The sequence below is a fragment of the Pelophylax lessonae genome, assembly GCF_965119305.1.
Source record: "Pelophylax lessonae genome assembly, chromosome: 5".
In the NCBI taxonomy this organism is placed as follows: domain Eukaryota; kingdom Metazoa; phylum Chordata; class Amphibia; order Anura; family Ranidae; genus Pelophylax; species Pelophylax lessonae.
Genome location: NC_138772.1, coordinates 442414848 through 442435656, shown reverse-complemented (window position 1 = coordinate 442435656; position 20809 = coordinate 442414848). Strand labels below are relative to the sequence as shown.

Genomic DNA, 20809 nt, shown 5'->3' with positions numbered 1-20809 from the left:
GACAGACAGAGTGTCCACACATAAAAGTTTAATTTTGTAGTCTAAGACATCCACCATGAAGCTCAAGGCTCTCCAAAAGTCATCCAGGTGTTGCCAAATAGTAGGACCTTCTGGGTCGGATTCTCTGGAAAGGGCCTAGCAAATTCCCACTGCAGGAACCGCAGGCTGCAGAGCCACTCCAACCAGAGAGAAGAATGCCTCGAAGTGGGCTGCTAACCTCGCATCTGTGGGATCTTTAAAGACTAAGACCACATCCACTTGGACTGTCAAGGTCTTGTTTAAGTAGTAAATAGCTGGGTCAACTGCAGGAGAACCCAATTTATTAGTAGAATTCCACCTCTCTAGTATAGGGTACTGATGAGCAAAATGTTTTGGTGGAAAAAACACCTTCTCTGGGTGAGCCCAATCAGCAAACATTTCTTGTGAGGGTACACTGAAAAAGACTTGGGATTTTATGGCAAGGACAGCAGGACCCAAAACCAGCGACTTTTGAGGAAGAGGATTTTAACAGCAGTAAGTTAAGGTTAGTGCATACCATATTTGCAAGGACGTTTGGGACTGAGACAGCCCTGAAACCTAAGATTCCTTCTGAGAAGATTCATCCACAGAGGATTTCCTGATCTTCAGCAGCTTCAGTATCTTACTCACTCTGAGGAATTTCCTCCGGCACCTCATTCTACATCAAATGAAGAGGAAACGAAGGAGAGTTCCCATGTTTGTATCCCAGGCATTATAAACTAGAAAGAACAAGTAAAAACTGATCAAGCAGCCCAAATAATGCTGCAGAAAATTGTGCCCTTGAAACAATGAATATACCAAACCAAGGGTAGTGATTCAGAACTAATCAGTGTAATTGCAGGGCAAACTGTATATGGGTCTTCAGTAACAGATGGATTTGAGAGACCACACCATCATCCTTCCCGCTACCTCTCTGTCTGCGCAAAGGTATGGCTTGCTGAGGGTTGAAAAGGCGTGAACCTAGAGGTAAGCGGCCACCCAGCTGAAATGAGTGTCTGCCTTAGCCAGAACACCAGTGTGGCAGTCACCCTAGGTAGTTGGCAAGTGTCCCAATACTCGAGGTGCCTGACATAGTCAGCAACGCTGCTGTGTAAAGCTGGGGGCAGAATGCACTGATTGTTAAAAACAGTGTGGGCTGATATCCCCAAGCAATGTAGGCTCAAGCAGCTCAAAGCATAGGTTACTTTGTCCAGGATCTGTGTAATGACATGCAAGATTACATCATGGCAGGCACTTTTTGAGCTCTGCCACCACGGCTGTAGTGCCAAAATATAGAACTGCCAAAAAAAGATCTAAAAAGAGAGGGCTCGCAAACCAATCACAGTGGGCACAGCAGGGCCTTTAGTGACTCAACTTCACTCCAGGGGGATCATTTCCCTCAACCTGTAAAGCATCTCACTAGTGAGGTCACCGGGTACACTGTCGATCGCTGCCACAGACAATACAGGTCCTTCACCCTCCGAAAAACAGGCTTAGCTGAGCTGGGAGAGGCTATGCCAGGGTAAGTATTTCTGCCATTTTTTCGCCAGTGTCAATTCACCTGAAGGTGGTAGCATAACCCAGGTTACCATGTATATGAAGAGATCTGTGTCCTCTAATGTAGGTTTTAGATTTGGATATAACTTGCAGGGTCTGCAGAAGCTGTAGAACAGGGATCCTCAAACCACGGCCCTCCAGCTGTTGCAGAACTACACCTCCCATGAGGAATTGTAAAACTCTGACATTCACAGACATTACTAGGCATGATGGGAATTGTAGTTCCCGAACAACTGGAGGGCCATAATTTGAAGACCCCTGCTGTAGAATAAAATGTTATGTGCAGTTACTTAGCACTAGTTGGAGCAGTAAGAAATTTACACAGTGACTTGTACTTTTGTGCCACCTGCTGGATATTAAAAGGCATGATTCAATTTGCTCTGTTACTGTAGGTCTTACTAGTAGTACTATGCCATTGAGGTCCTCTGTTTCAGACAATTTATGCAATACATGCAAATGTTAAATACATGCGTCAGTCTATGTTGTCCAAACTGCTACAGGCATGCAAGGAAAGAGAAGGTTTGAAGATTTGCAACAAATCTTTATAGAAAATAGAATGTAATAATTTGGAGGAAAAAAATCAATTTACCTCTTCTTCATTTAGCTAGAAAAAGCATTTAAGAAAATTAGGAAACACCTATTTATATACAAAACACAGCACACCAGAATTAAAGATCCAATACTCTATCAGTCTATAACCAAATCTGAAAAATGACAAATGCAGATTAGAAGCTTTAGCTAGGATTTCTAAATTGAAGTTACAAGGCTCTGTGGGTATATGCTCATTCCATTAGGAAAAGACAAGTCTTAGTGGTGAAGGCAAAGGAGATGCTCAAAAACTCGGGCACCCTAGCCTCCTGTTCCTACAAGCGCTCTGTGAACAGCAGATATCTTCCATCAGGGCTTATCAGCAGAGTCTTCCTGTTTTTATGCCTTCTAATTAATACAAACAAGTTTCCCTCCAACCAGAAATACAACACCGACAGACATACTGTAAATGCTAAAAACTGCACAGCAAGAGTACCAGCAAGGGTATGGTCCCTTGCTATATTTAAACCAGAGCCAGTATTTGAAGCTAGAAGAACCAATAAGGTGAGCCCTCTTCTGAAAAAGCACAACTGTTGCTGAAGCACCACTACGCCTTTCTATACTAAAACATGACGAGTTCCTGCTGCAGTACAGAAGTGACAGTGAATGCCGTATAGGACTAATGACAGCAGCAGAGAGAAGAGAGCTGGGAGGAGGTGCAGGATGCATGTTCCCCCTTCCAGCTTCTTCTGTCAGATTTGTGCTAGGCGAGGAAATTTGGGGGAAAAGGATTTGTGCTAGGATTTTTTTTTTTGGGGGGGAGGGTGACCTGTGGTAGGAGGGGAGAATTGGGCTTGCGGAGTAAATTTATGCTTGGGGGAGGGGAAGCATGCAGATTAGTGCTGGATTCTTTTTTGGGGAGGGGATTTTTGCTGAGACATGACGCTCACACATTGTGTGGGGGGGGGTGGGGGCAGTTTGTTATCTTCACCCTGGGCACTAGATAGCCTTGTCCTGCACTGAGAAATGGAGGTATATTTATGTAGGGGTGTTTTGAGAAAAGTAGAATGGATATGTTTGGGGATGAGGAAAAATTCCTCTTAAGACAGTGGCAACAATATACATGAAGGCTGGTATTTGTATAGCAGGAGTCTGCACTGTCACTAGCTTCCTTACTATAGGAAAACCAGCAAAACTAGCCTGGAGCACTTCTCTGCGCCCCAAGCCCACCCTTTTTTTTTAGCCTGTGAGAGCCTCTGGTTCAAACCACATGGCTAAAAAAAAAAAAAAAAAAAAAAAAAAGCCCCATTGATCTCCATGCGTCCGGCGCCCCGCATGTAGATTAGGGTGCTGGACGCATGGACGGGGGGGCTGCGCCCCTGCGCCCCGAATGACCAGCCGCCACTGGCATGGACGTATTTAAACATGTGTGCATTGCACTGTGAGTGGTGAGCTATAACTTGCAGCATGATCGGCATCTGCAAACCAAAGATGGGAGTTCTACAACACACACGAGAATTTTAATTAGGCAAAGGAAGTTGCAAGAGCCATATCTTATTTCATGTGTACTGGCTTTTCACTTTAAACACTACAACATGCATAAACCCATAACTATGTGTTATGCAATGACACAGAAAAAAATCATAACAGAGTTACATACTAACAAATAAAAACTGACAAATCAACTTACCTGCTTCTCAGGATCTATTGCTCCAGATGCTGCAACTTTCAGCCCCAGCTCTTTCTCCCTGGAAATATTGTATACATTTGAATAGAAATTAGATGCAAATGACCCGACCTCCCCAAGGCAGCTGTTTGGTCTACAAGTATTCACAGATTTTGTAACCTGACTGTTTACCCCAACAGCAATCAGCTGCGTAAGGTTGGAATTTCCCAATATACATGGTACTGGCTCTGGTTCCAGCCACATCAGGTGACTGTCATCTCATGAACATGTTGACCCAGCCCCCAGTGTTAATTTGTAATAATCTGAATTGCTATTCTTGAACTGCTATAATAGTTTTGCAATACTTCATCGGATTTACTTGATACTTGACTATTTACATCTCCCTGTCACATCAGAAGTGTCAGGTTGATTGTGAAACTCCTGACTCATTCTCTTTAACTACAGCCTACTCTAAAATTGATCTTATTGCATCCTTCCCAAATCTCGCATTCAAATGCTGTTATCATATCAAGACTATACATCGATTTTGTTTGTTCTAGTTAAGAATAAATGAGTAAAAACAAACATGTACCTTCTTTTGTTTCTCTGTTGTTCTGCCATTTGCTCCTGAAGTTCCTGTCTATAACGTTCTTTTCTTCTCTTCAAAGCCTCATCTTCATTGGGACCACCTAGGGGATTGATAAAAAAAATAAGAGAATGAGAAGCAAGCAAGGACCAAATGCCACTAGCCCAATCTGAATCGGACACACTATTATTATTAGGTCAGGACTAGATGTATCCCAGAAGACTAGTAGTCAACATCCTTTAAAGCTTAACCAGCCATTATCTTTTCACCAGCATTCTCTGCACTTTCCACCTACCCCCAAAAACTGATGTGTGTGAATATAAAAAAAACTTTTTTAGAGAAGCTTCAAATTTCAAAGGCATGTAAACATATTAGTACCTCTTTAATCTGTTCCTTTAGCGGTCTTAAATGCTCTCTTTCTCTTCCACAACAGCACCCTAAGCATACCAAAGAGAGCTATTACTGATCTGCAATTTTTTTCTACTTTTAACGCCAATGGTTAAAGTGTTACTAAACCCAGGACCCTGCATTCACTATATCTGGTCTCCCACAGTACACAGAACATGGAAATGCAATAACTTTAATAAATATAAATTGCTATTTCATCAGCAGTATATAGCAGTCTTGTGACTTCTATCAGTGTCTGGTTAAAGCGAGTAGTTTTTGTTAACTTCATGTGCGAGGGAAGGTATTCTCGCGAGAGTTTACGTGACCGGAAGTGATGTTTGTTTTTGCTGTGTGGTTTTATGCCCGGGGTTTATGTGAGGGTGGCGCACATTAAACTGAGGAGTGGAGAACCAAGACGTGTCTGTGACTGATCTTCATGGGATTTTACAGTTTTCATTCTGCTCTGACTGTCCTATGAGGCTGCAGGACCCCTGATCCTCTGTCTGGACAGTACTGATTGGCCCTGTGCTGCTCACATGCACCTTTCTAAGAAAAAAAAAAAACTCTCTAGTAATACACACCAAACTGAGAATGTGCAGCTTGTCCCCTAGTCTCTGTTCTATCAGGAGATAAATTAGGGACTGTGGAAGAAGGGGAACAAGCATGCTTTATAGCATATATAGACTGATTTTACTGTTGTGGGTTTAGTAATACTTTAAGCCCTCTTTTATATCGCTAACCCCTCCCCTTGGCAAATGACATATAATGTTACAGGTAGAGATGAAGTGTCTTAGACATGCAGGCTGTGGCTTTCAGTCCGGCCTCAATTTAGCTATCCTATGCAAGAGGAAAAATAGTGGGATCAAATGGGGGTTATGACTGGGTCACCAAGCAACCGAGATTCTACTTACTGATTATACGCCAGTGAGTTGTGTGATAAAAAGAATAATTGCAGAAAAACACACAACTTAGAAATCTTCTAGGATTCCAAAGATTCCACATATGGAATGTATACATGTATGTGTAATTGCAATACATACAACACATGCATAGTAAACACAATCACATGTGAGGAGGAACCATACCAAGCAAAAGACCAGTGGAAAAGATTTCTTCCTTTGCAGACTTCGACCGCTCTGTGGGTTGTATTGGATTCTCCACTTTAGGCCTAAGAAGAATATTAACACAAGTATGATAACATTATTAGTGCATTGTGACAAAATAAACTACAGACATACTGTATGTGTTCATGAACAATGTATGAGCTTAAACTGAAACTTCTAGAAAATATATTCTAAATTGCTTCTCTATTTTAAAACAAATTGTATTTTTCTACTTCTAATGGGATTAAAAAGATGTTATGTTGATTAATATCAGTGCATTTATTAACATCCTAATTATGAACTAATTTGGCAAAGATTCCTGTCCACAGAATACTGGTGAGCAAACACAGCATTTTGTTGAAGAGGAATCTCATGAATATGAGCAAATAGTAAGTAAGGGCAGCTATAACCATTAAAGTGCCAGCATTGTTGTTGACAACCTACAATTCTTTTATGCCAAATTTCATTATGGTTTTGTCTTCTCTGGATCCATTTGTTTAGCCCAGTGGTCTCCAAACTTTGGCCCTTTGCTTACTTTTATCCATATCTTGGGGCACTTCTACTCCCACTGACACCAGCAATGGGGTAGAATTCCTGTTACTCGCATCAACAACAGGGCACTTTTTCCCTCACATAACACCAACGATGAGGCACTATTCCTCCCACTGACACCGATGACGGGCACTTTGTCTTCCACTTAATGCCAAAGATACACTGTTTACATCCACTGACACCAAGATAGTTTCTACTTCTAATGATCACAGTCCGGCTCCCCTCAAATCTAAAGCAAAGTAAACTTGCCCTTTGTTTAGAAAGTTTGGAGACCCCGGTTTTTTTTTTGGGTAATTTTTATTTGAGTATCAAAAAGAAAACGTAACAAAGAAACTAAAACACAACATTACAGCATTGTATATCACAAAATCCCAATACAGCATCGTTGTACAACAATGGATCTGGACAGCAGATGCAAACTCAGCAAAACACCTAATAAAAATAAATAAGTGACATTTGAAATGCTGTAATCATCTTTTTAGATAAAAGGGAAAAAACACATGAACCAAAAAGAAAAATGAAACTAAACCACACTGCTGGAAATAAAGGTAAAGGTCTGTAGCCTGCAGCTGCAGGAGTGTCCCAAAACACAGCATATGTCTCTAGAACAGCCTTTTTCAACCAGGGTGCCCTGGTACCCTGGTGTGCCTCCTGGGTTCTTCAGGGGTGCCTTGGCAAAATTCGTAAATATTGCAACAAATTGCCACAGGATTTTTCTTTGCAACATTACAACCCTAGGCACCATGCAGGTCAAGCCACTGGCACCCTGACAACCAATAACATCACTGGTTGATAAGGAGAACGACAGGTGCTTGCATGGCATCCTTGTTTACTCTTCCCCTCTCCATCAGCACTTGGGTCACATTGGAAAGCAGAAGTAGAGAAACTGAAGAAGAAGTGGTAGAATACTATTTAGTACCAGTTTGCAATTGTGGAGGAAAAAAATCACTTCTAATGGTGGATGGCCCATGTTTTGGATGTTGCTGCTATATGTAAAATTATTTCTTTAGTTTTTTTTTTTTTACATTGTAGAATGGGGTGCCTCAATATTGTGCAGAATTTTAAAGTGTGCCTCAACTGAAAAAAAGGTTGAGAAACGCTGCTCTAGAATTCAGCATAAGCACAAAATCAGTCATACATCAATATTCCCAGAAACTGAGATGAGCCATCCAGCCCAAATTTTTTCAAACATTTTGGGACAACCCCTAAAGGAATAGGTCAACTTATACAACAGTAACAGTGTATTAATTCATTCAAACCAAAATTGAAGAGTAGGAGGGAAAGATTCCTTCCATTTGAAGTACCCTTTTTACCCAATTGTTCTGTACTTACACAGCTCGGATGACATATTTTATAATTGTATTATGCCTCTTTTAATAAATACTGATTTGAATAAAGTGCTAAAGTGCCAGCATGGATATTCCATCTGGGCACACGTGTTCAAACAGAGTAATATAATACCTAGCTGGTCTGAGGTAAAACCAAGGAACCGAATTACTATTAGCATCAGAGCTAACATAAGCAGTCATATCGAGGTGGCGTACAATATGTCAGAGATCATGTGCCAGCTAAAATCATATTTACGGTATGTGTAGTGCACTATTTACATCACATTCCTCACTTTACAATATTCACACAGGGTTAGCATGGACACACACTAAACAGCAAACTGTTTTAATAAACTCAGATGCAGAAAGTCAGTTAAAGTGATATTAAACCTGCAATTGTTAAAGCAGCTGAATTAATTTTTTACTGAGTAGAAATCTTTTTCATCCTTCAAAGTGTTGTTAAAGGAGGGGAGGGGCGGGGAGGAGATTGGCTCTCACACACAGGCTTTAGAACGAACAGGGAGGGAGGAAGGGGAAGAGGGAGAGACTCATAGCAGAGAGCAGGATGACTGAGGTTTTTTTGGATCAGCAGCCATGATTACCGTGGTCCGCACACACAGTGGGACACAGGAACAGGCAGGATCAACCAGGTATTTTACAACATAAAAAGGGACAAATTACGTAGCACAAGCACTGTGCTATAGATTATGCCTTAAAGGAAAGCCTAAAGTTTTTTTTTTTTCCCTTTTAGGGTTACAACCACTTTAAACCCTGAATATGAAAAAAACCTCTCATTACATGCTAAATAACAGAGTGTTCATACTAACAAAGCCACTAATGGTTTTGTGTACAGTGAAATACACCTGGTTGATCCTGCGTTCAGCTGTCCTTCCCATCTTCTCTGTGCCCGCACTGTAGCTTGAGATTGTGTAGACCAGCTGTCATCCTCTAATGAGCATGCTCATATTTCAGTTCCCTTCTAAGCTCTTAATTCCCTCCTATTTCTGATCTGTGCAGCCCACATGACTATGGAGTCACACATGTGGGCGTATACAAAGTGGTAAATGACACACTCCTCCCACCCTCCTCCCCCATGTCCTCCTATTGCTAAACACTATGGGGGCAGCAGGATATAATATGCTAATTGATTACAATAAAACTCACAAAAACACTTAGTGCTACCCTTGCTGTGTCTCCCTACACTGTGTGCACAGTAGATACACAGCTCTGTAGTTAACGTATCATTAAAGGCAAAACTTTTTTTCAGTTTTGAATAGAGTGGAGAGGGATTAGAACACCTGTTAGGTTTTTATTGCTGTCTGTGCCCCTGTTAAGGGGATTCCTCCTCTCTATTTGTCCTGTTTACTATTATCAATGAAAATGAAAGTAAAAGAAAATCCCAAATGCTGGGTTGTCCCCTGAAAAACAATACTGTAGAGGGAAAATCTTTGAATTGGGACACAAGTTATGGTGACTTAGGGGTCTCCAAGGAATTTCATAAATTTGCAGGGATTTCCTTTCACTTCCTGTTTGGCTATGGGACAGGATGTGAATGAAAATCTCCACAATGGGACCCAGATGGTGAAAAAAAAAAAATCTGCCAGGGGTTATAACTAGGGTTGCACCAATACCGATACTAGTACTGGTATCAATACTGAGCATTTGCACAAGTAGTTGTATTCGTGAAAATGCTCTGATGCTAAATCCCATACCTCCTGTAAGTCAGGGGGCAGAGAGAAGACAGAGGGAGTCCGCGTGCCGTCAACATTCAACAACATGCTGGCAGGTAAGCTGGCCAGGGCAGGGGCGCAGCCGCTATGTTTTCCCAAGGCAAATACAGTAGTTCCGTCAGAATCAGTGATCCACCAGATTCGTTAAAGGAAGTGACATTCTGTCAGAGCCCCACGCCATCCATCTTGGTACACCCATTATAGTATAGTACCCATATAAAGAACAGGCTGGGTGTAACAAGATGTCCGCTGACACATTCTGACTGCAGGCTTACTGCGGCTGAGTGCAGGGTGTACCGAGATGGGCGTTGCGGTGTTCTGACAGAACGTCACTTCCGTTACCGAATCTGACGGGTCACTGATTCTGACGGAACTATTTGTCTTGGGAAAAGAAGGTAGAAAATATATTATATTTATTATTATTTATTTTATAAGTTGCAGTGAGGCCAATCTGTGCCTATCAGTTATGTCAATCAGTGCTACCTTTCAGTGCCCATCAGTCAGTGCAACCTCATCAGTGCTCCTCAGTGCTGCATATTAGTGCCTACTCATTAGTGCCACCCCATCAGTGCCGTCTCATCAGTGCTGCATAAGAAGATAATATTAGTCTGTATTGTACTTTGAAAACTATCACGACTTTAAACAAGTATCGGTAATCGGTATCCGCGAGTACTTGTATCAGTACTTGTACTCGGTCATAAAAAAAAACTGGATTTTTGTTACTCACCATAAAATCCCTTTCTCTGAGTTCATTGACGGACACAGCTTCTTCTTTATTCTTGACCATTAGGTTATACTGCCACCTACAGGAGTAGGACACTAGGCAGAAAAAATAACTCAGCACTGTCTATGGGCAGTCCTAGCTAATAAGCAACCTCTTCTCTCCCATAAGCAGCTCAGTTTTGTAACAAAGCAGTACAAGCAGAGAAAAACCAACAGAAGAGTGGGTGCTGTGTCTGTCAATGAACTCAGAAAAATGGATTTTATGGTGAGTAACAAAAATCTAGTTTTCTCTAACGTTTATTGACGGACACAGCTTCTTTATTCTTGACCACTGGGATGTCCCAAAGCAGTGCTTCAATGAGGGGTGGGGAAAGCAAAATGCAATTGGAGCAGCCAGACAAACATGCCAACCACCTAAACAACCCCTAAAGGGGGCCACAAGGAAGCGTAAACAGCTGCCTTCAAAACGTTGCGCCCAAAAGAAACACCAGAAGATGCAAGACATCAACTGGGAAAATTTAGTAAGAACGCACCCTGAGACACAGATCCCCGGAATTACCAGAGGCACTAGCGCCCCTGTTGAGCGTGCTATAACGGGAAAGGGATGAACCTGCCCTTAGGAGTGAATGCCTGAATAGTTACATAGTTACATAGTTAGTGAGGCTGAAAAAAGACACAAGTCCATCCAGTTCAACCTATGATGTGTGTTTGCTTTTAACCGTACATTGTATACCCCTGTATGTTGTGGTCTTTAAGGTGTCCATCCAATAGTTTTTTGAAACTATCAAGGCTCCCCGCTGATACGACTGCTTGCGGAAGAGAATTCCACATCCTTACCGCTCTTACAGTGAAGAACCCCTTACGCACTTTAAGGTTAAACCGCCTTTCCTCAAGTTTTAGTGAGTGGCCACGTGTCTTATTGTATTCCCTTACTCTGAATAGTTTGTTCCTTATGCTAGGGTCGCCAGTACAGTATTTGTACATTGATATCATATCCCCCCTCAATCGTCTCTTCTCCAGAGAGAATAAGTTCAGTGCTTGTAGTCTTTCCTCATAGCTGATGTCCTCCATTCCCCTAATTATTTTTGTTGCCCTTCTCTGGACTTTCTCCAGTTCCAGCACATCCTTCCTGAGGACCGGTGCCCAGAACTGGACAGCATACTCCAGATGTGGCCGGACCAGAGTTTTGTAGAGTGGAAGAATAATCTCTTTATTTCTGGAGTGAATCCCCTTTTTTATACAACCCAGTATTCTGTTGGCTTTGCTTGCAGCGGCTTGGCATTGCATGCCACTTCCAAGCCTGTTGTCTACCAGTACCCCCAGGTCCCTTTCCATCCTAGACTCACCCAGAGGTTCCCCCCCTAGTGAGTAGCTTGCTTTCTGGTTACTGGCCCCCAAGTGCATTACTTTACATTTTTCTACATTAAATCTCATCTGCCATGTAGTTGCCCACCCCGTTATTTTGTTCAGGTCTGCTTGCAAGATTTCCACATCCTGCATAGAAGATATTGGCATGCCTAATTTAGTATCATCTGCAAATACTGAGATTGTACTAGATATCCCCTCCTCTAGATCATTTATGAATAAATTAAACAGGATTGGTCCCAGGAAAGAACCCTGGGGGACCCCACTTTCCACACCCGCCCAATCAGAGTACTCCCCATTAATCACCACCCTCTGGACTCTCCCCTGGAGCCAGTTCTCTATCCAGGTACTCACCTTATGATCCATACCTACCTTCCTTAGTTTGTACAGTAAGCGTTTGTGGGGAACGGTGTCAAAGGCCTTTGCAAAGTCCAGATACACCACATCCACAGGCTTACCTTTATCTAAGTGGCAGCTCACTTCATCGTAGAAGGTTAATAGATTGGTTTGGCATGAACGATTTTTCATGAATCCATGCTGATTACTACTTATAATACCGTTTTCATTACTAAAGTCTTGTATGTGGTCCCTTATCATCCCCTCCAAAATCTTGCAGACTACTGATGTTAGGCTGACCGGCCTATAGTTACCCGGGATATATCTCGGCCCCTTTTTAAATATTGGTACCACGTTGGCTTTTTTCCAATCAGCTGGCACCATACCTGTCTGTAAACTATCCTTAAAGATCAAGAATAATGGTCTGGCAATCACCTGGCTGAGCTCATTAAGAACCCTTGGGTGCAAGCCATCCGGTCCCGGGGATTTATTTATGTTAAGTTTCTCTAGTTTAGCTCTAAGTCTATCCTCTGTTAGCCATGGCGGCACTTCCTGAGGTGTATTATTTAGTTCGGCCTTACAAGCTGGGTTCGTGTAGCCCCCCGATTCCTTTGTGAAGACTGAAGAAAAGAAATTATTTAACACTTCCGCCTTTTCTCTGTCCTCAGTGGCCATTTTTCCTTTATCATCTTTTATGGGGCCAATGTGTTCTGGCCTCGCTTTCTTACTGTTTATATACTTAAAGAACTTCTTGGGGTTCTTTTTACTCTCCTCCGCTATATGTCTCTCGTGTTCTATTTTAGCCGCCCTGATTTCATCTTTACATTTCTTATTACACTCTTTGTAGTGCTTAAATGCTGCCAATGACCCCTCAGTCTTGTATTTTTTGAAGGCCTTTTCTTTAGCTCTAATATACATTTTTATGTTGGAGTTTAGCCACCCAGGGTTTAGTTTTGCTCTTTTAAATTTATTTCCCTGTGGAATGCACTGGCCCACCCCCTTGTTAAGTATGCTCTTGAAGCACTCCCATTTTTCCTCCGTGTTCTTTGTTCCCAGGGTTCTATCCCATTTGATATTTTCTAGCAGCGAGCGCAGTTTAGGGAAAGTGTCCTTATATTACCCTTGTGTTTCCTATTACTGTAATTAATACTGAAACCAATTGACCTATGGTCACTGTTCCCTAAGTTGTCCCGTATTTCTATATCCGTGAGCAGGTCTGTATTGTTGGTAATCAGTAGGTCAAGTACCGCATTGTTTCTTGTCGGTGCATTCACCATCTGACCCATGAAATTGTCCTGCAAAACATTTAGGAACTGTCGAGCCTTGGCTGAATGCGCGGTTCCTTCTGCCCAGTCTATATCAGGATAATTAAAGTCCCCCATTATAATGACATTTCCCATCCTTGCTGCCAATCCTATCTGTAACATGAGGTCCACCTCACCCTCCTCCCTCTGGTTTGGGGGCCTATAGCATACGCCCAATATTACCTTCCCCACCGTGCCTTCCCTTTGAAGCTCTACCCATAGGGATTCTGCTTCGTCCATAGCTTCATTATTAATATCATCCCTCATATTTACCTGTATGCTGTTCTTAATATACAAACATACCCCTCCCCCTTTTTTACCCTCTCTATCTCTGCGATAAAGGGAATACCCCTGAATGGTCGCCATCCAGTCATGAGAGCTGTCAAACCAAGTTTCAGTTATCCCCACAAAATCTAAGTCCTCCTCAAACATCAGCAGCTCCAGCTCTCCCATCTTGTTGGCCAGGCTTCTGGCATTGGTATATAAGCCTCGTAATTTTGATGTTTTTAGGCTGCTCTCTTGATTTTTCCCCGTACCCACCCTGGGTATAGGAGCTCCGAACACCCTACCGCTAATGCCCCCATTTCTGCCCTCTGAAACTTGCTTTCCACTGGCTAATTCTACATCTGTACCCTCCCCCCCATTCCCTAGTTTAAAAGCCCCTCTAGCTTTTTGGCCATCCTCGCACCCAGTACGGCTGCACCCACCCCATTTAGGTGCAATCCGTCCCTACCAAAGAGCCGGTGACCGACTGAGAAGACGGCCCAGTTCTCCAGGAACCCGAAACCCTCCTTACTACACCAGCTCCTCAGCCACTCGTTAACTTCCCTAATCTCCCGCTGCCTCTCTGGTGTGGCTCGAGGTACAGGTAGTATTTCGGAAAATACTACCTTGGAGGTCCTAGTCCTCAACTTAGCGCCTAAGTCCCTGAAATCGTTTAGGACTCTCCGTCTTCCTCTGCCTATGTCATTGGTACCCACGTGTACCATGACAGCTGGGTCTTCCCCAGCCCCACCCAATAATCTGTTCACCCGATCCGCGATGTGCCGAACCCGAGCGCCCGGCAAACAACAGACTGTTTTGGCGCACACGGTCTTTGTCACAGATTACACTATCTGTCCTTCTAATAATTGAGTCCTCTACCACCAACACCTGTCTTTCCTTTCCCTTTCTCCCGGCCTCACTGGAGGAGTTCTTCCCCTGGCAGCTAGGGGTGTCGCTCTGCTCCAGCAATGCTGGTCCCTGACTGGTTTCCCCAACATCACACAACGGGGCGTATCTATTGGGGTGCTCCAGCCCAGGATCAGCCTCCTTGACTTGTCCCCTTCTACCCCTCCTAACTGTCACCCCTCTACTCTGCTCTGATGCCTGCACCTCCGATACTCCGCCCACCTCTGTGCAGGCCCCTGCCTGCACCTGATTGGTACAATCCTGGCTCTCCTCCGGTATGGACATTCGTCTCAGTGTTGCCAGCTGCTTCCCTAGATTCAGGACCTGAGCTTCCAGGGAAGCAACGTGCTCACATTTTGCGCATTTGTATTCGCCCTCGATCGCATGACCGAGGAACGCATACATATCACAAGATATACACCGAGTCGCATCTCCACACCCGCCGGGCATTGTACCTACTATCTAATCTAATGGGGATTCAGCGATTTAAGTCTATCCTATGTGGCTATTTCCTGGCTTCCTAACGCTACCTTCTCACCCTCTGGTATTCCGCTCCACTCACTTGACACCGGTCAGTCACCCAACACTCACAATCTCACAGCCCGGTCAGACGCACAACGCTGAGTCGCACAGCCCGGTCAGACGCACAACGCTGAGTCGCACAGCCCGGTCAGACGCACAACACTAAGTCGCACAGCCCGGTCAGACGCACAACATTCAGTCGCACAGCCCGGTCAGACGCACAACACCGAGTCGCACAGCCCGGTCAGACCCAGAACACCGAGTCGCACAGCCCGGTCAGACGCACAACACCGAGTCGCACAGCCCGGTCAGACGCACAACACCGAGTCGCACAGCCCGGTCAGACGCACAACACAGAGTCGCACAGCCCGGTCAGACGCACAACACCGAGTCGCACAGCCCGGTCAGACGCACACACTCAGTCGCACAGCCCGGTCAGACGCACACACTCAGTCGCACAGCCCGGTCAGACGCACAACACTCAGTCGCACAGCCCGGTCAGAAGCACAACACCGAGTCGCACAGCCCGGTCAGACGCACAACACCGAGTCGCACAGCCCGGTCAGACGCACAACACCGAGTCGCACAGCCCGGTCAGACGCACAACACCGAGTCGCACAGCCCGGTCAGACGCACAACACTCAGTCGCACAGCCCGGTCAGACGCACAACACTCAGTCGCACAGCCCGGTCAGACGCACAACACTCAGTCGCACAGCCCGGTCAGACTCACAACACTGAGTCGCACAGCCCGGTCAGACGCACAACACTGAGTCGCACAGCCCGGTCAGACGCACAACACCGAGTCGCACAGCCCGGTCAGACGCACAACACCGAGTCGCACAGCCCGGTCAGACGCACAACACCGAGTCGCACAGCCCGGTCAGACGCACAACACTCAGTCGTACAGCCCGGTCAGACGCACAACACTAAGTCGCACAGCCCGGTCAGAAGCACAACACCGAGTCGCACAGCCCGGTCAGACGCACAACACCGAGTCGCACAGCCCGGTCAGACGCACAACACCGAGTCGCACAGCCCGGTCAGACGCACAACACCGAGTCGCACAGTCCGGTCAGACGCACAACACCGAGTCGCACAGCCCGGTCAGACGCACAACACTCAGTCGCACAGCCCGGTTAGACGCACAACACTCAGTCGCACAGCCCGGTCAGACGCACAACACTCAGTCGCACAGCCCGGTCAGACTCACAACACTGAGTCGCACAGCCCGGTCAGACGCACAACACCGAGTCGCACAGCCCGGTCAGACGCACAACACCGAGTCGCACAGCCCGGTCAGACGCACAACACTCAGTCGTACAGCCCGGTCAGACGCACAACACTCAGTCGCACAGCCCGGTCAGAAGCACAACACCGAGTCGCACAGCCCGGTCAGACGCACAACACCGAGTCGCACAGCCCGGTCAGACGCACAACACCGAGTCGCACAGCCCGGTCAGACGCACAACACCGAGTCGCACAGCCCGGTCAGACGCACAACACCGAGTCGCACAGCCCGGTCAGACGCACAACACCGAGTCGCACAGCCCGGTGAGACGCACAACACCGAGTCGCACAGCCCGGTCAGACGCACAACACTCAGTCGCACAGCCCGGTCAGACGCACAACACTGAGTCGCACAGCCCGGTCAGACGCACAACACTGAGTGGCACAGCCCGGTCTTACGCACAACACTCAGTCGCACAGCCCGGTCAGACGCACAACACTCAGTCGCACAGCCCGGTCAGACTCACAACACTGAGTCGCACAGCCCGGTCAGACGCACAACACTGAGTGGCACAGCCCGGTCAGACGCCCAACACTCAAGTAGTGATAGGTACTCCCAGACACTCAGGTAGCAACAGGTACTCCCAGATACTCAGGTACTCCCAGATACTCAGGCGCTCCCAGATACTCAGGCGCTCCCAGATACTCAGGCACTCCCAGATACTCAGGCACTCCCAGATACTCCCAGATACTCCCAGATACTCACAGATACTCACAGGTACTCACAGGTACTCACAGGTACTCACAGGTACTCCCAGATACTCAGGTACTCCCAGATACTCACAGATACTCAGGTACTCACAGGTACTCCCAGATACTCAGGTACTCCCAGATACTCAGGTACTCCCAGATACTCACAGGTACTCACAGGTACTCACAGATACTCACAGGTACTCACAGGTACTCCCAGGTACTCAGGTACTCCCAGATACTCAGGTACTCCCAGATACTCAGGCACTCCCAGATACTCAGGCACTCCCAGATACTCACAGATACTCCCAGATACTCACAGGTACTCACAGATACTCACAGGTACTCCCAGATACTCAGGTACTCCCAGATACTCAGGTACTCCCAGATACTCAGGTACTCCCAGATACTCAGGTAGGCGTCCAACAGAAAAATACATAGCATGGAGGCGCCAGGACTTCCCCGAAGTCCAATGGGAACATAAAAGACACCTAACCAACCGACAGGAGGTCGCCATGGACAAGGTCACATGAACCACACAGACCACATCCAAAAGCTTGCAGCGCAAGTCCTTAGGATGCCAGACATTGCCACAAGGAAGGCAGGGCAATATTCTCAGGTTAAGTGAGAGATTAACACCACCTGCCAGGCAGTAGAGACAGCAAAAAAGGGATCACCCTATCCCTGTGAAAAAACAAACAGGGAGATGAAACAGCCAACTCAGATGCCCCCCGCAGAAGCAAAAATACTCAAAAGGGCAACTCTCTGAGAAAGAGAAGTCATACTCTCCAAGCGAAGGCTTCTAGACTAGAGTGCCAAAACCCTAACTCAAACCCACTAGGGATCACAGAGAGAACAGGGGGAACATCATCAACGGACCCCTAGAAAATCATCCAGGGTGGTCTAGACCCAGAGGAGGCGACCCTTCTAAAGAGGCAACTGCCAGGGAACAGCTTAGACCAGCCGTACCTTTTCAGTGTACTACAGACCAGTCTGGGGCCACCCGAAGGACTGAAATCATTACAGTTGCTGTCCCATGAACCCTACAGCAGACAAGGGAACATAGCGCATCAAATGCATCCACCCGCGGTACCCGTAGTCTCCCCCAATCGTTTCACCTACTGTAGGACAGGCGGTCAGGACAACCCCTCCAGGGATTCCCCACTGTAGGCAAATCTGCCTGGGTACAGAACTCCCTTTCCATGCCAATTCTCAATGTCGGACATGTGCACAATGGAGAAGGCCAGAAACGTGCTGCACCCCCCCCAAGTACAAAAGAAGGACAATGTACAAGTTGCCCTGGCTGAAGACCGAGGCCACAGAGGAGGTAGTGTCTGATCGGACCCAGAGAGGAAGCTCACAGAGAGGGGTAAGAAAAAAACACCCAGGTAAACCTTAACTCTCGCGCCCGAAGACAGAGAAGAGCAGGCGAACCAAGAGCTCACGCGCCAGCTGGATAGGTTGGCATTCCGTAATAATGAAAGTCCATAGGAAGGGAAGCCTAACTGCGGACCAGAACCACCATACAAAAAGAAAGCCCTCGTTAATCGGTCCAGAAGAACTGGTCGTCTAAGGAAATGCAGGGTCACTCGGTATGAACCCAATTCCCTCCACAGTATCCTCACATGGAACTGCTCACACAAGGCCACCCAGAAAGGTGTGTACCATAGAGACCAGAGTCCACAAAGACTGCTGGAAGGATACCCACAGGACAAAAGTAATTGGACCGCAATCCAAAAAACGTCTACCAGAAGAAACATGCTGACATGCTCTCAGTTGAGAATCAGGTCCATAGACTCCAGTCCCCCGGTCACAACGGTCCTCAGGATGTTTTTCGTAACCAGCCGAAACACTGCAGCGAGCCTTCGGTCCCATAAGCTGTCCGTCACCGTGACCTAGAAGATCGCACGCCTAAAAAACAGGCAAAGCAAACCCAGCAGCCTCAGCAACACCAGGGCTAGAGCCAACACCTCAGAAAAAGACTGGGTGCAACAAAGCAGGTCAAGGTAAAATGCCACAACAGATGGGACGCATCCCCAACTGCAGATCACAGGAAACCCACATGTCCCTCGCTCATAGGAACATGCAGGTAAGCATCCTGGACGTCTACAGTTGCGAGAAAAAAAGAAACCCCGAGAAGACATGGATGGATTCCAGCTTGGCCTCTGGTCCCTGAGGCGGGACTGAACAGAACTGAGGAACCCTCAGGACTTGTGCCAACTCAGACACAGGGACAAATACCATATAGGAAATGGAAATTGGGGGGGGGGGGGAACTACTCAAGCGGATAAGGAGGAGACAATATACCGCAGCCAGACAAGCCATACGCAGGCCTACATGTTGGGAACAAGGGAAGTTCCATGGTTCAAAAAACCAGCAAGGCAAACCCACACCCACAGAGTGGGTGGAACCACCTTAATGCTGAAAAGGACTTATCCGTGAGCATCGAAGACTCGTTGGTCCAGGAGTGCTTACCCCCCCTCCCCCTTGAAGATCTGGAGCTGTTTAGGCAACAAGTAGAAGCAGCTATCAAGAGCCTGATAGACACAGTACATGCCCCATACTGCAAATCCTAAGACCCACAAAGCAAAAATGGTGACATGACACCTAGCAAACCAAAGCAGAGCCAATCTACGTGCCAAGATAATGCCGTGGACTCGAAGGGAGACCTGCCACACGTGCTCACCAGATGAGCCGCTCAGAGAAAGCCAACCTGCAAAAGGAGGCTGACAGAGGTCCCGAAAAAAAACAAAGGCTCTGCAAAACGGAGCCATCGCCTGAGGCCCTGCAAAGGAAGCCGTTGTCCCAAAGATGCCATTGTCTGAGATCCTGTAAGGAAGGCTGCCGGCCAAGGCCCCATATGGTCCCCAATAATGGGACATATCTGATATTAAACTGATAAGAACACACACTACACTCGATCTTAGCCAAAAGGCCTTGTCTGAGACCCTGCAAGAAAGGCAGCCTCCTGAGGCCCCTCAAACGGGAGCCACCGATTTGAGACCCTGCAAAGGGAGTCACAAATTTGAGACCCTGCAAAGGGAGCCCCACAAGGAGGCTAATGTCTAAGGCCCCGCAAAAAGGCTGCAGGCCGAGGCCCCCGAAAAGGAAGCCGCCGACTGAGGCTTCGCAAAGGAGGCCATTGTCTGAAACCCGACAAAGAAGACTGCTGCCTGAGGCCCCGCAAAGGGAGTGCTGGCTGAAACCCCGCAAGGGAAGTCTGACTGATATTCTGCAACGGAGGCCATTGTCTAAGGTCCCACAAGGGAGACCCCAACTAAGGTCCCCCAAAGGAGACCGCTGACTGAATCCCTACAAAGGAGGCTGCGACTGAGGCCACGCAAAGGGAGCCCACCATCTGAGGCCTCGCAAAGGGAGCCCACCATCCGAGGCCCCTCAAGGGAACTTACCGCCTGAGACCACTCTAAAGGGAACCGCCAGCTGAGGCCCTTCAGGCTCCGAGGGCCTGCAAGGAGCCCACCATCTTAGGGTTCCAAAAAGGAGCTCACCGTCAAAAGGAGCCGAAAGGGAGCCCACCATCTGAGGGTTCCGCAAAGGACCCCACCTTCTGAGACCCTGCAAGGACCCCAACTTCTGAGACCCTGCAGGAAGGGACCATGGTCTGAGATCCCTCCAAAAAGGTACCGCTGGTAGAGGCTCTCGGGGCCAGCATGGGCCCCAAAATGCTTGGCGGTCCCCGGGGGGGGGGGCGCAACACATAAAATGGTTACTGCCTTGATCTCCACACTACAGCAGGGAGGAAGGAAATGGCCCGCCAGAAAGGTAATGGCACAGCTGGTCGCCCCGCCCCTGGAGTGGGTAGTCCCACCAGGCAAGGGAGCCCCGCTGATAGGCTGCAAAAGCTGCGGCTTAAAGTTGCAGGTGTGGCCTTACCACTAGTAAGACACAAAAGCTGCGGCCTAAAGTTGTGGGCGCAGTCGTACCTCTGCTAGGCCACAAAAGCCGTGGCCTAAAG

At 46.8% G+C, this 20809-nt stretch overlaps 1 protein-coding gene across 6 annotated transcripts in view; it reads right to left on the bottom strand.

The window, feature by feature from the left end:
* Nucleotides 1-20809, bottom strand: part of CSPP1 (centrosome and spindle pole associated protein 1) — a 178052-nt gene that overhangs the window by 41348 nt on the left and 115895 nt on the right. For 4 of the 6 annotated variants that reach the window (XM_082258429.1, XM_082258430.1, XM_082258433.1 and 1 more), the window contains 4 exons: nucleotides 5807-5889; nucleotides 4341-4437; nucleotides 3773-3830; nucleotides 2144-2158 (listed from right to left, as the gene is read on the bottom strand). In XM_082258429.1, coding sequence (XP_082114555.1) covers nucleotides 2144-2158; nucleotides 3773-3830; nucleotides 4341-4437; nucleotides 5807-5889 — 253 coding nt within the window. The remainder of the gene's footprint in view (nucleotides 1-2143; nucleotides 2159-3772; nucleotides 3831-4340; nucleotides 4438-5806; nucleotides 5890-20809) is intronic. The other 2 variants (XM_082258431.1, XM_082258434.1) reach the window with 1 other exon arrangement.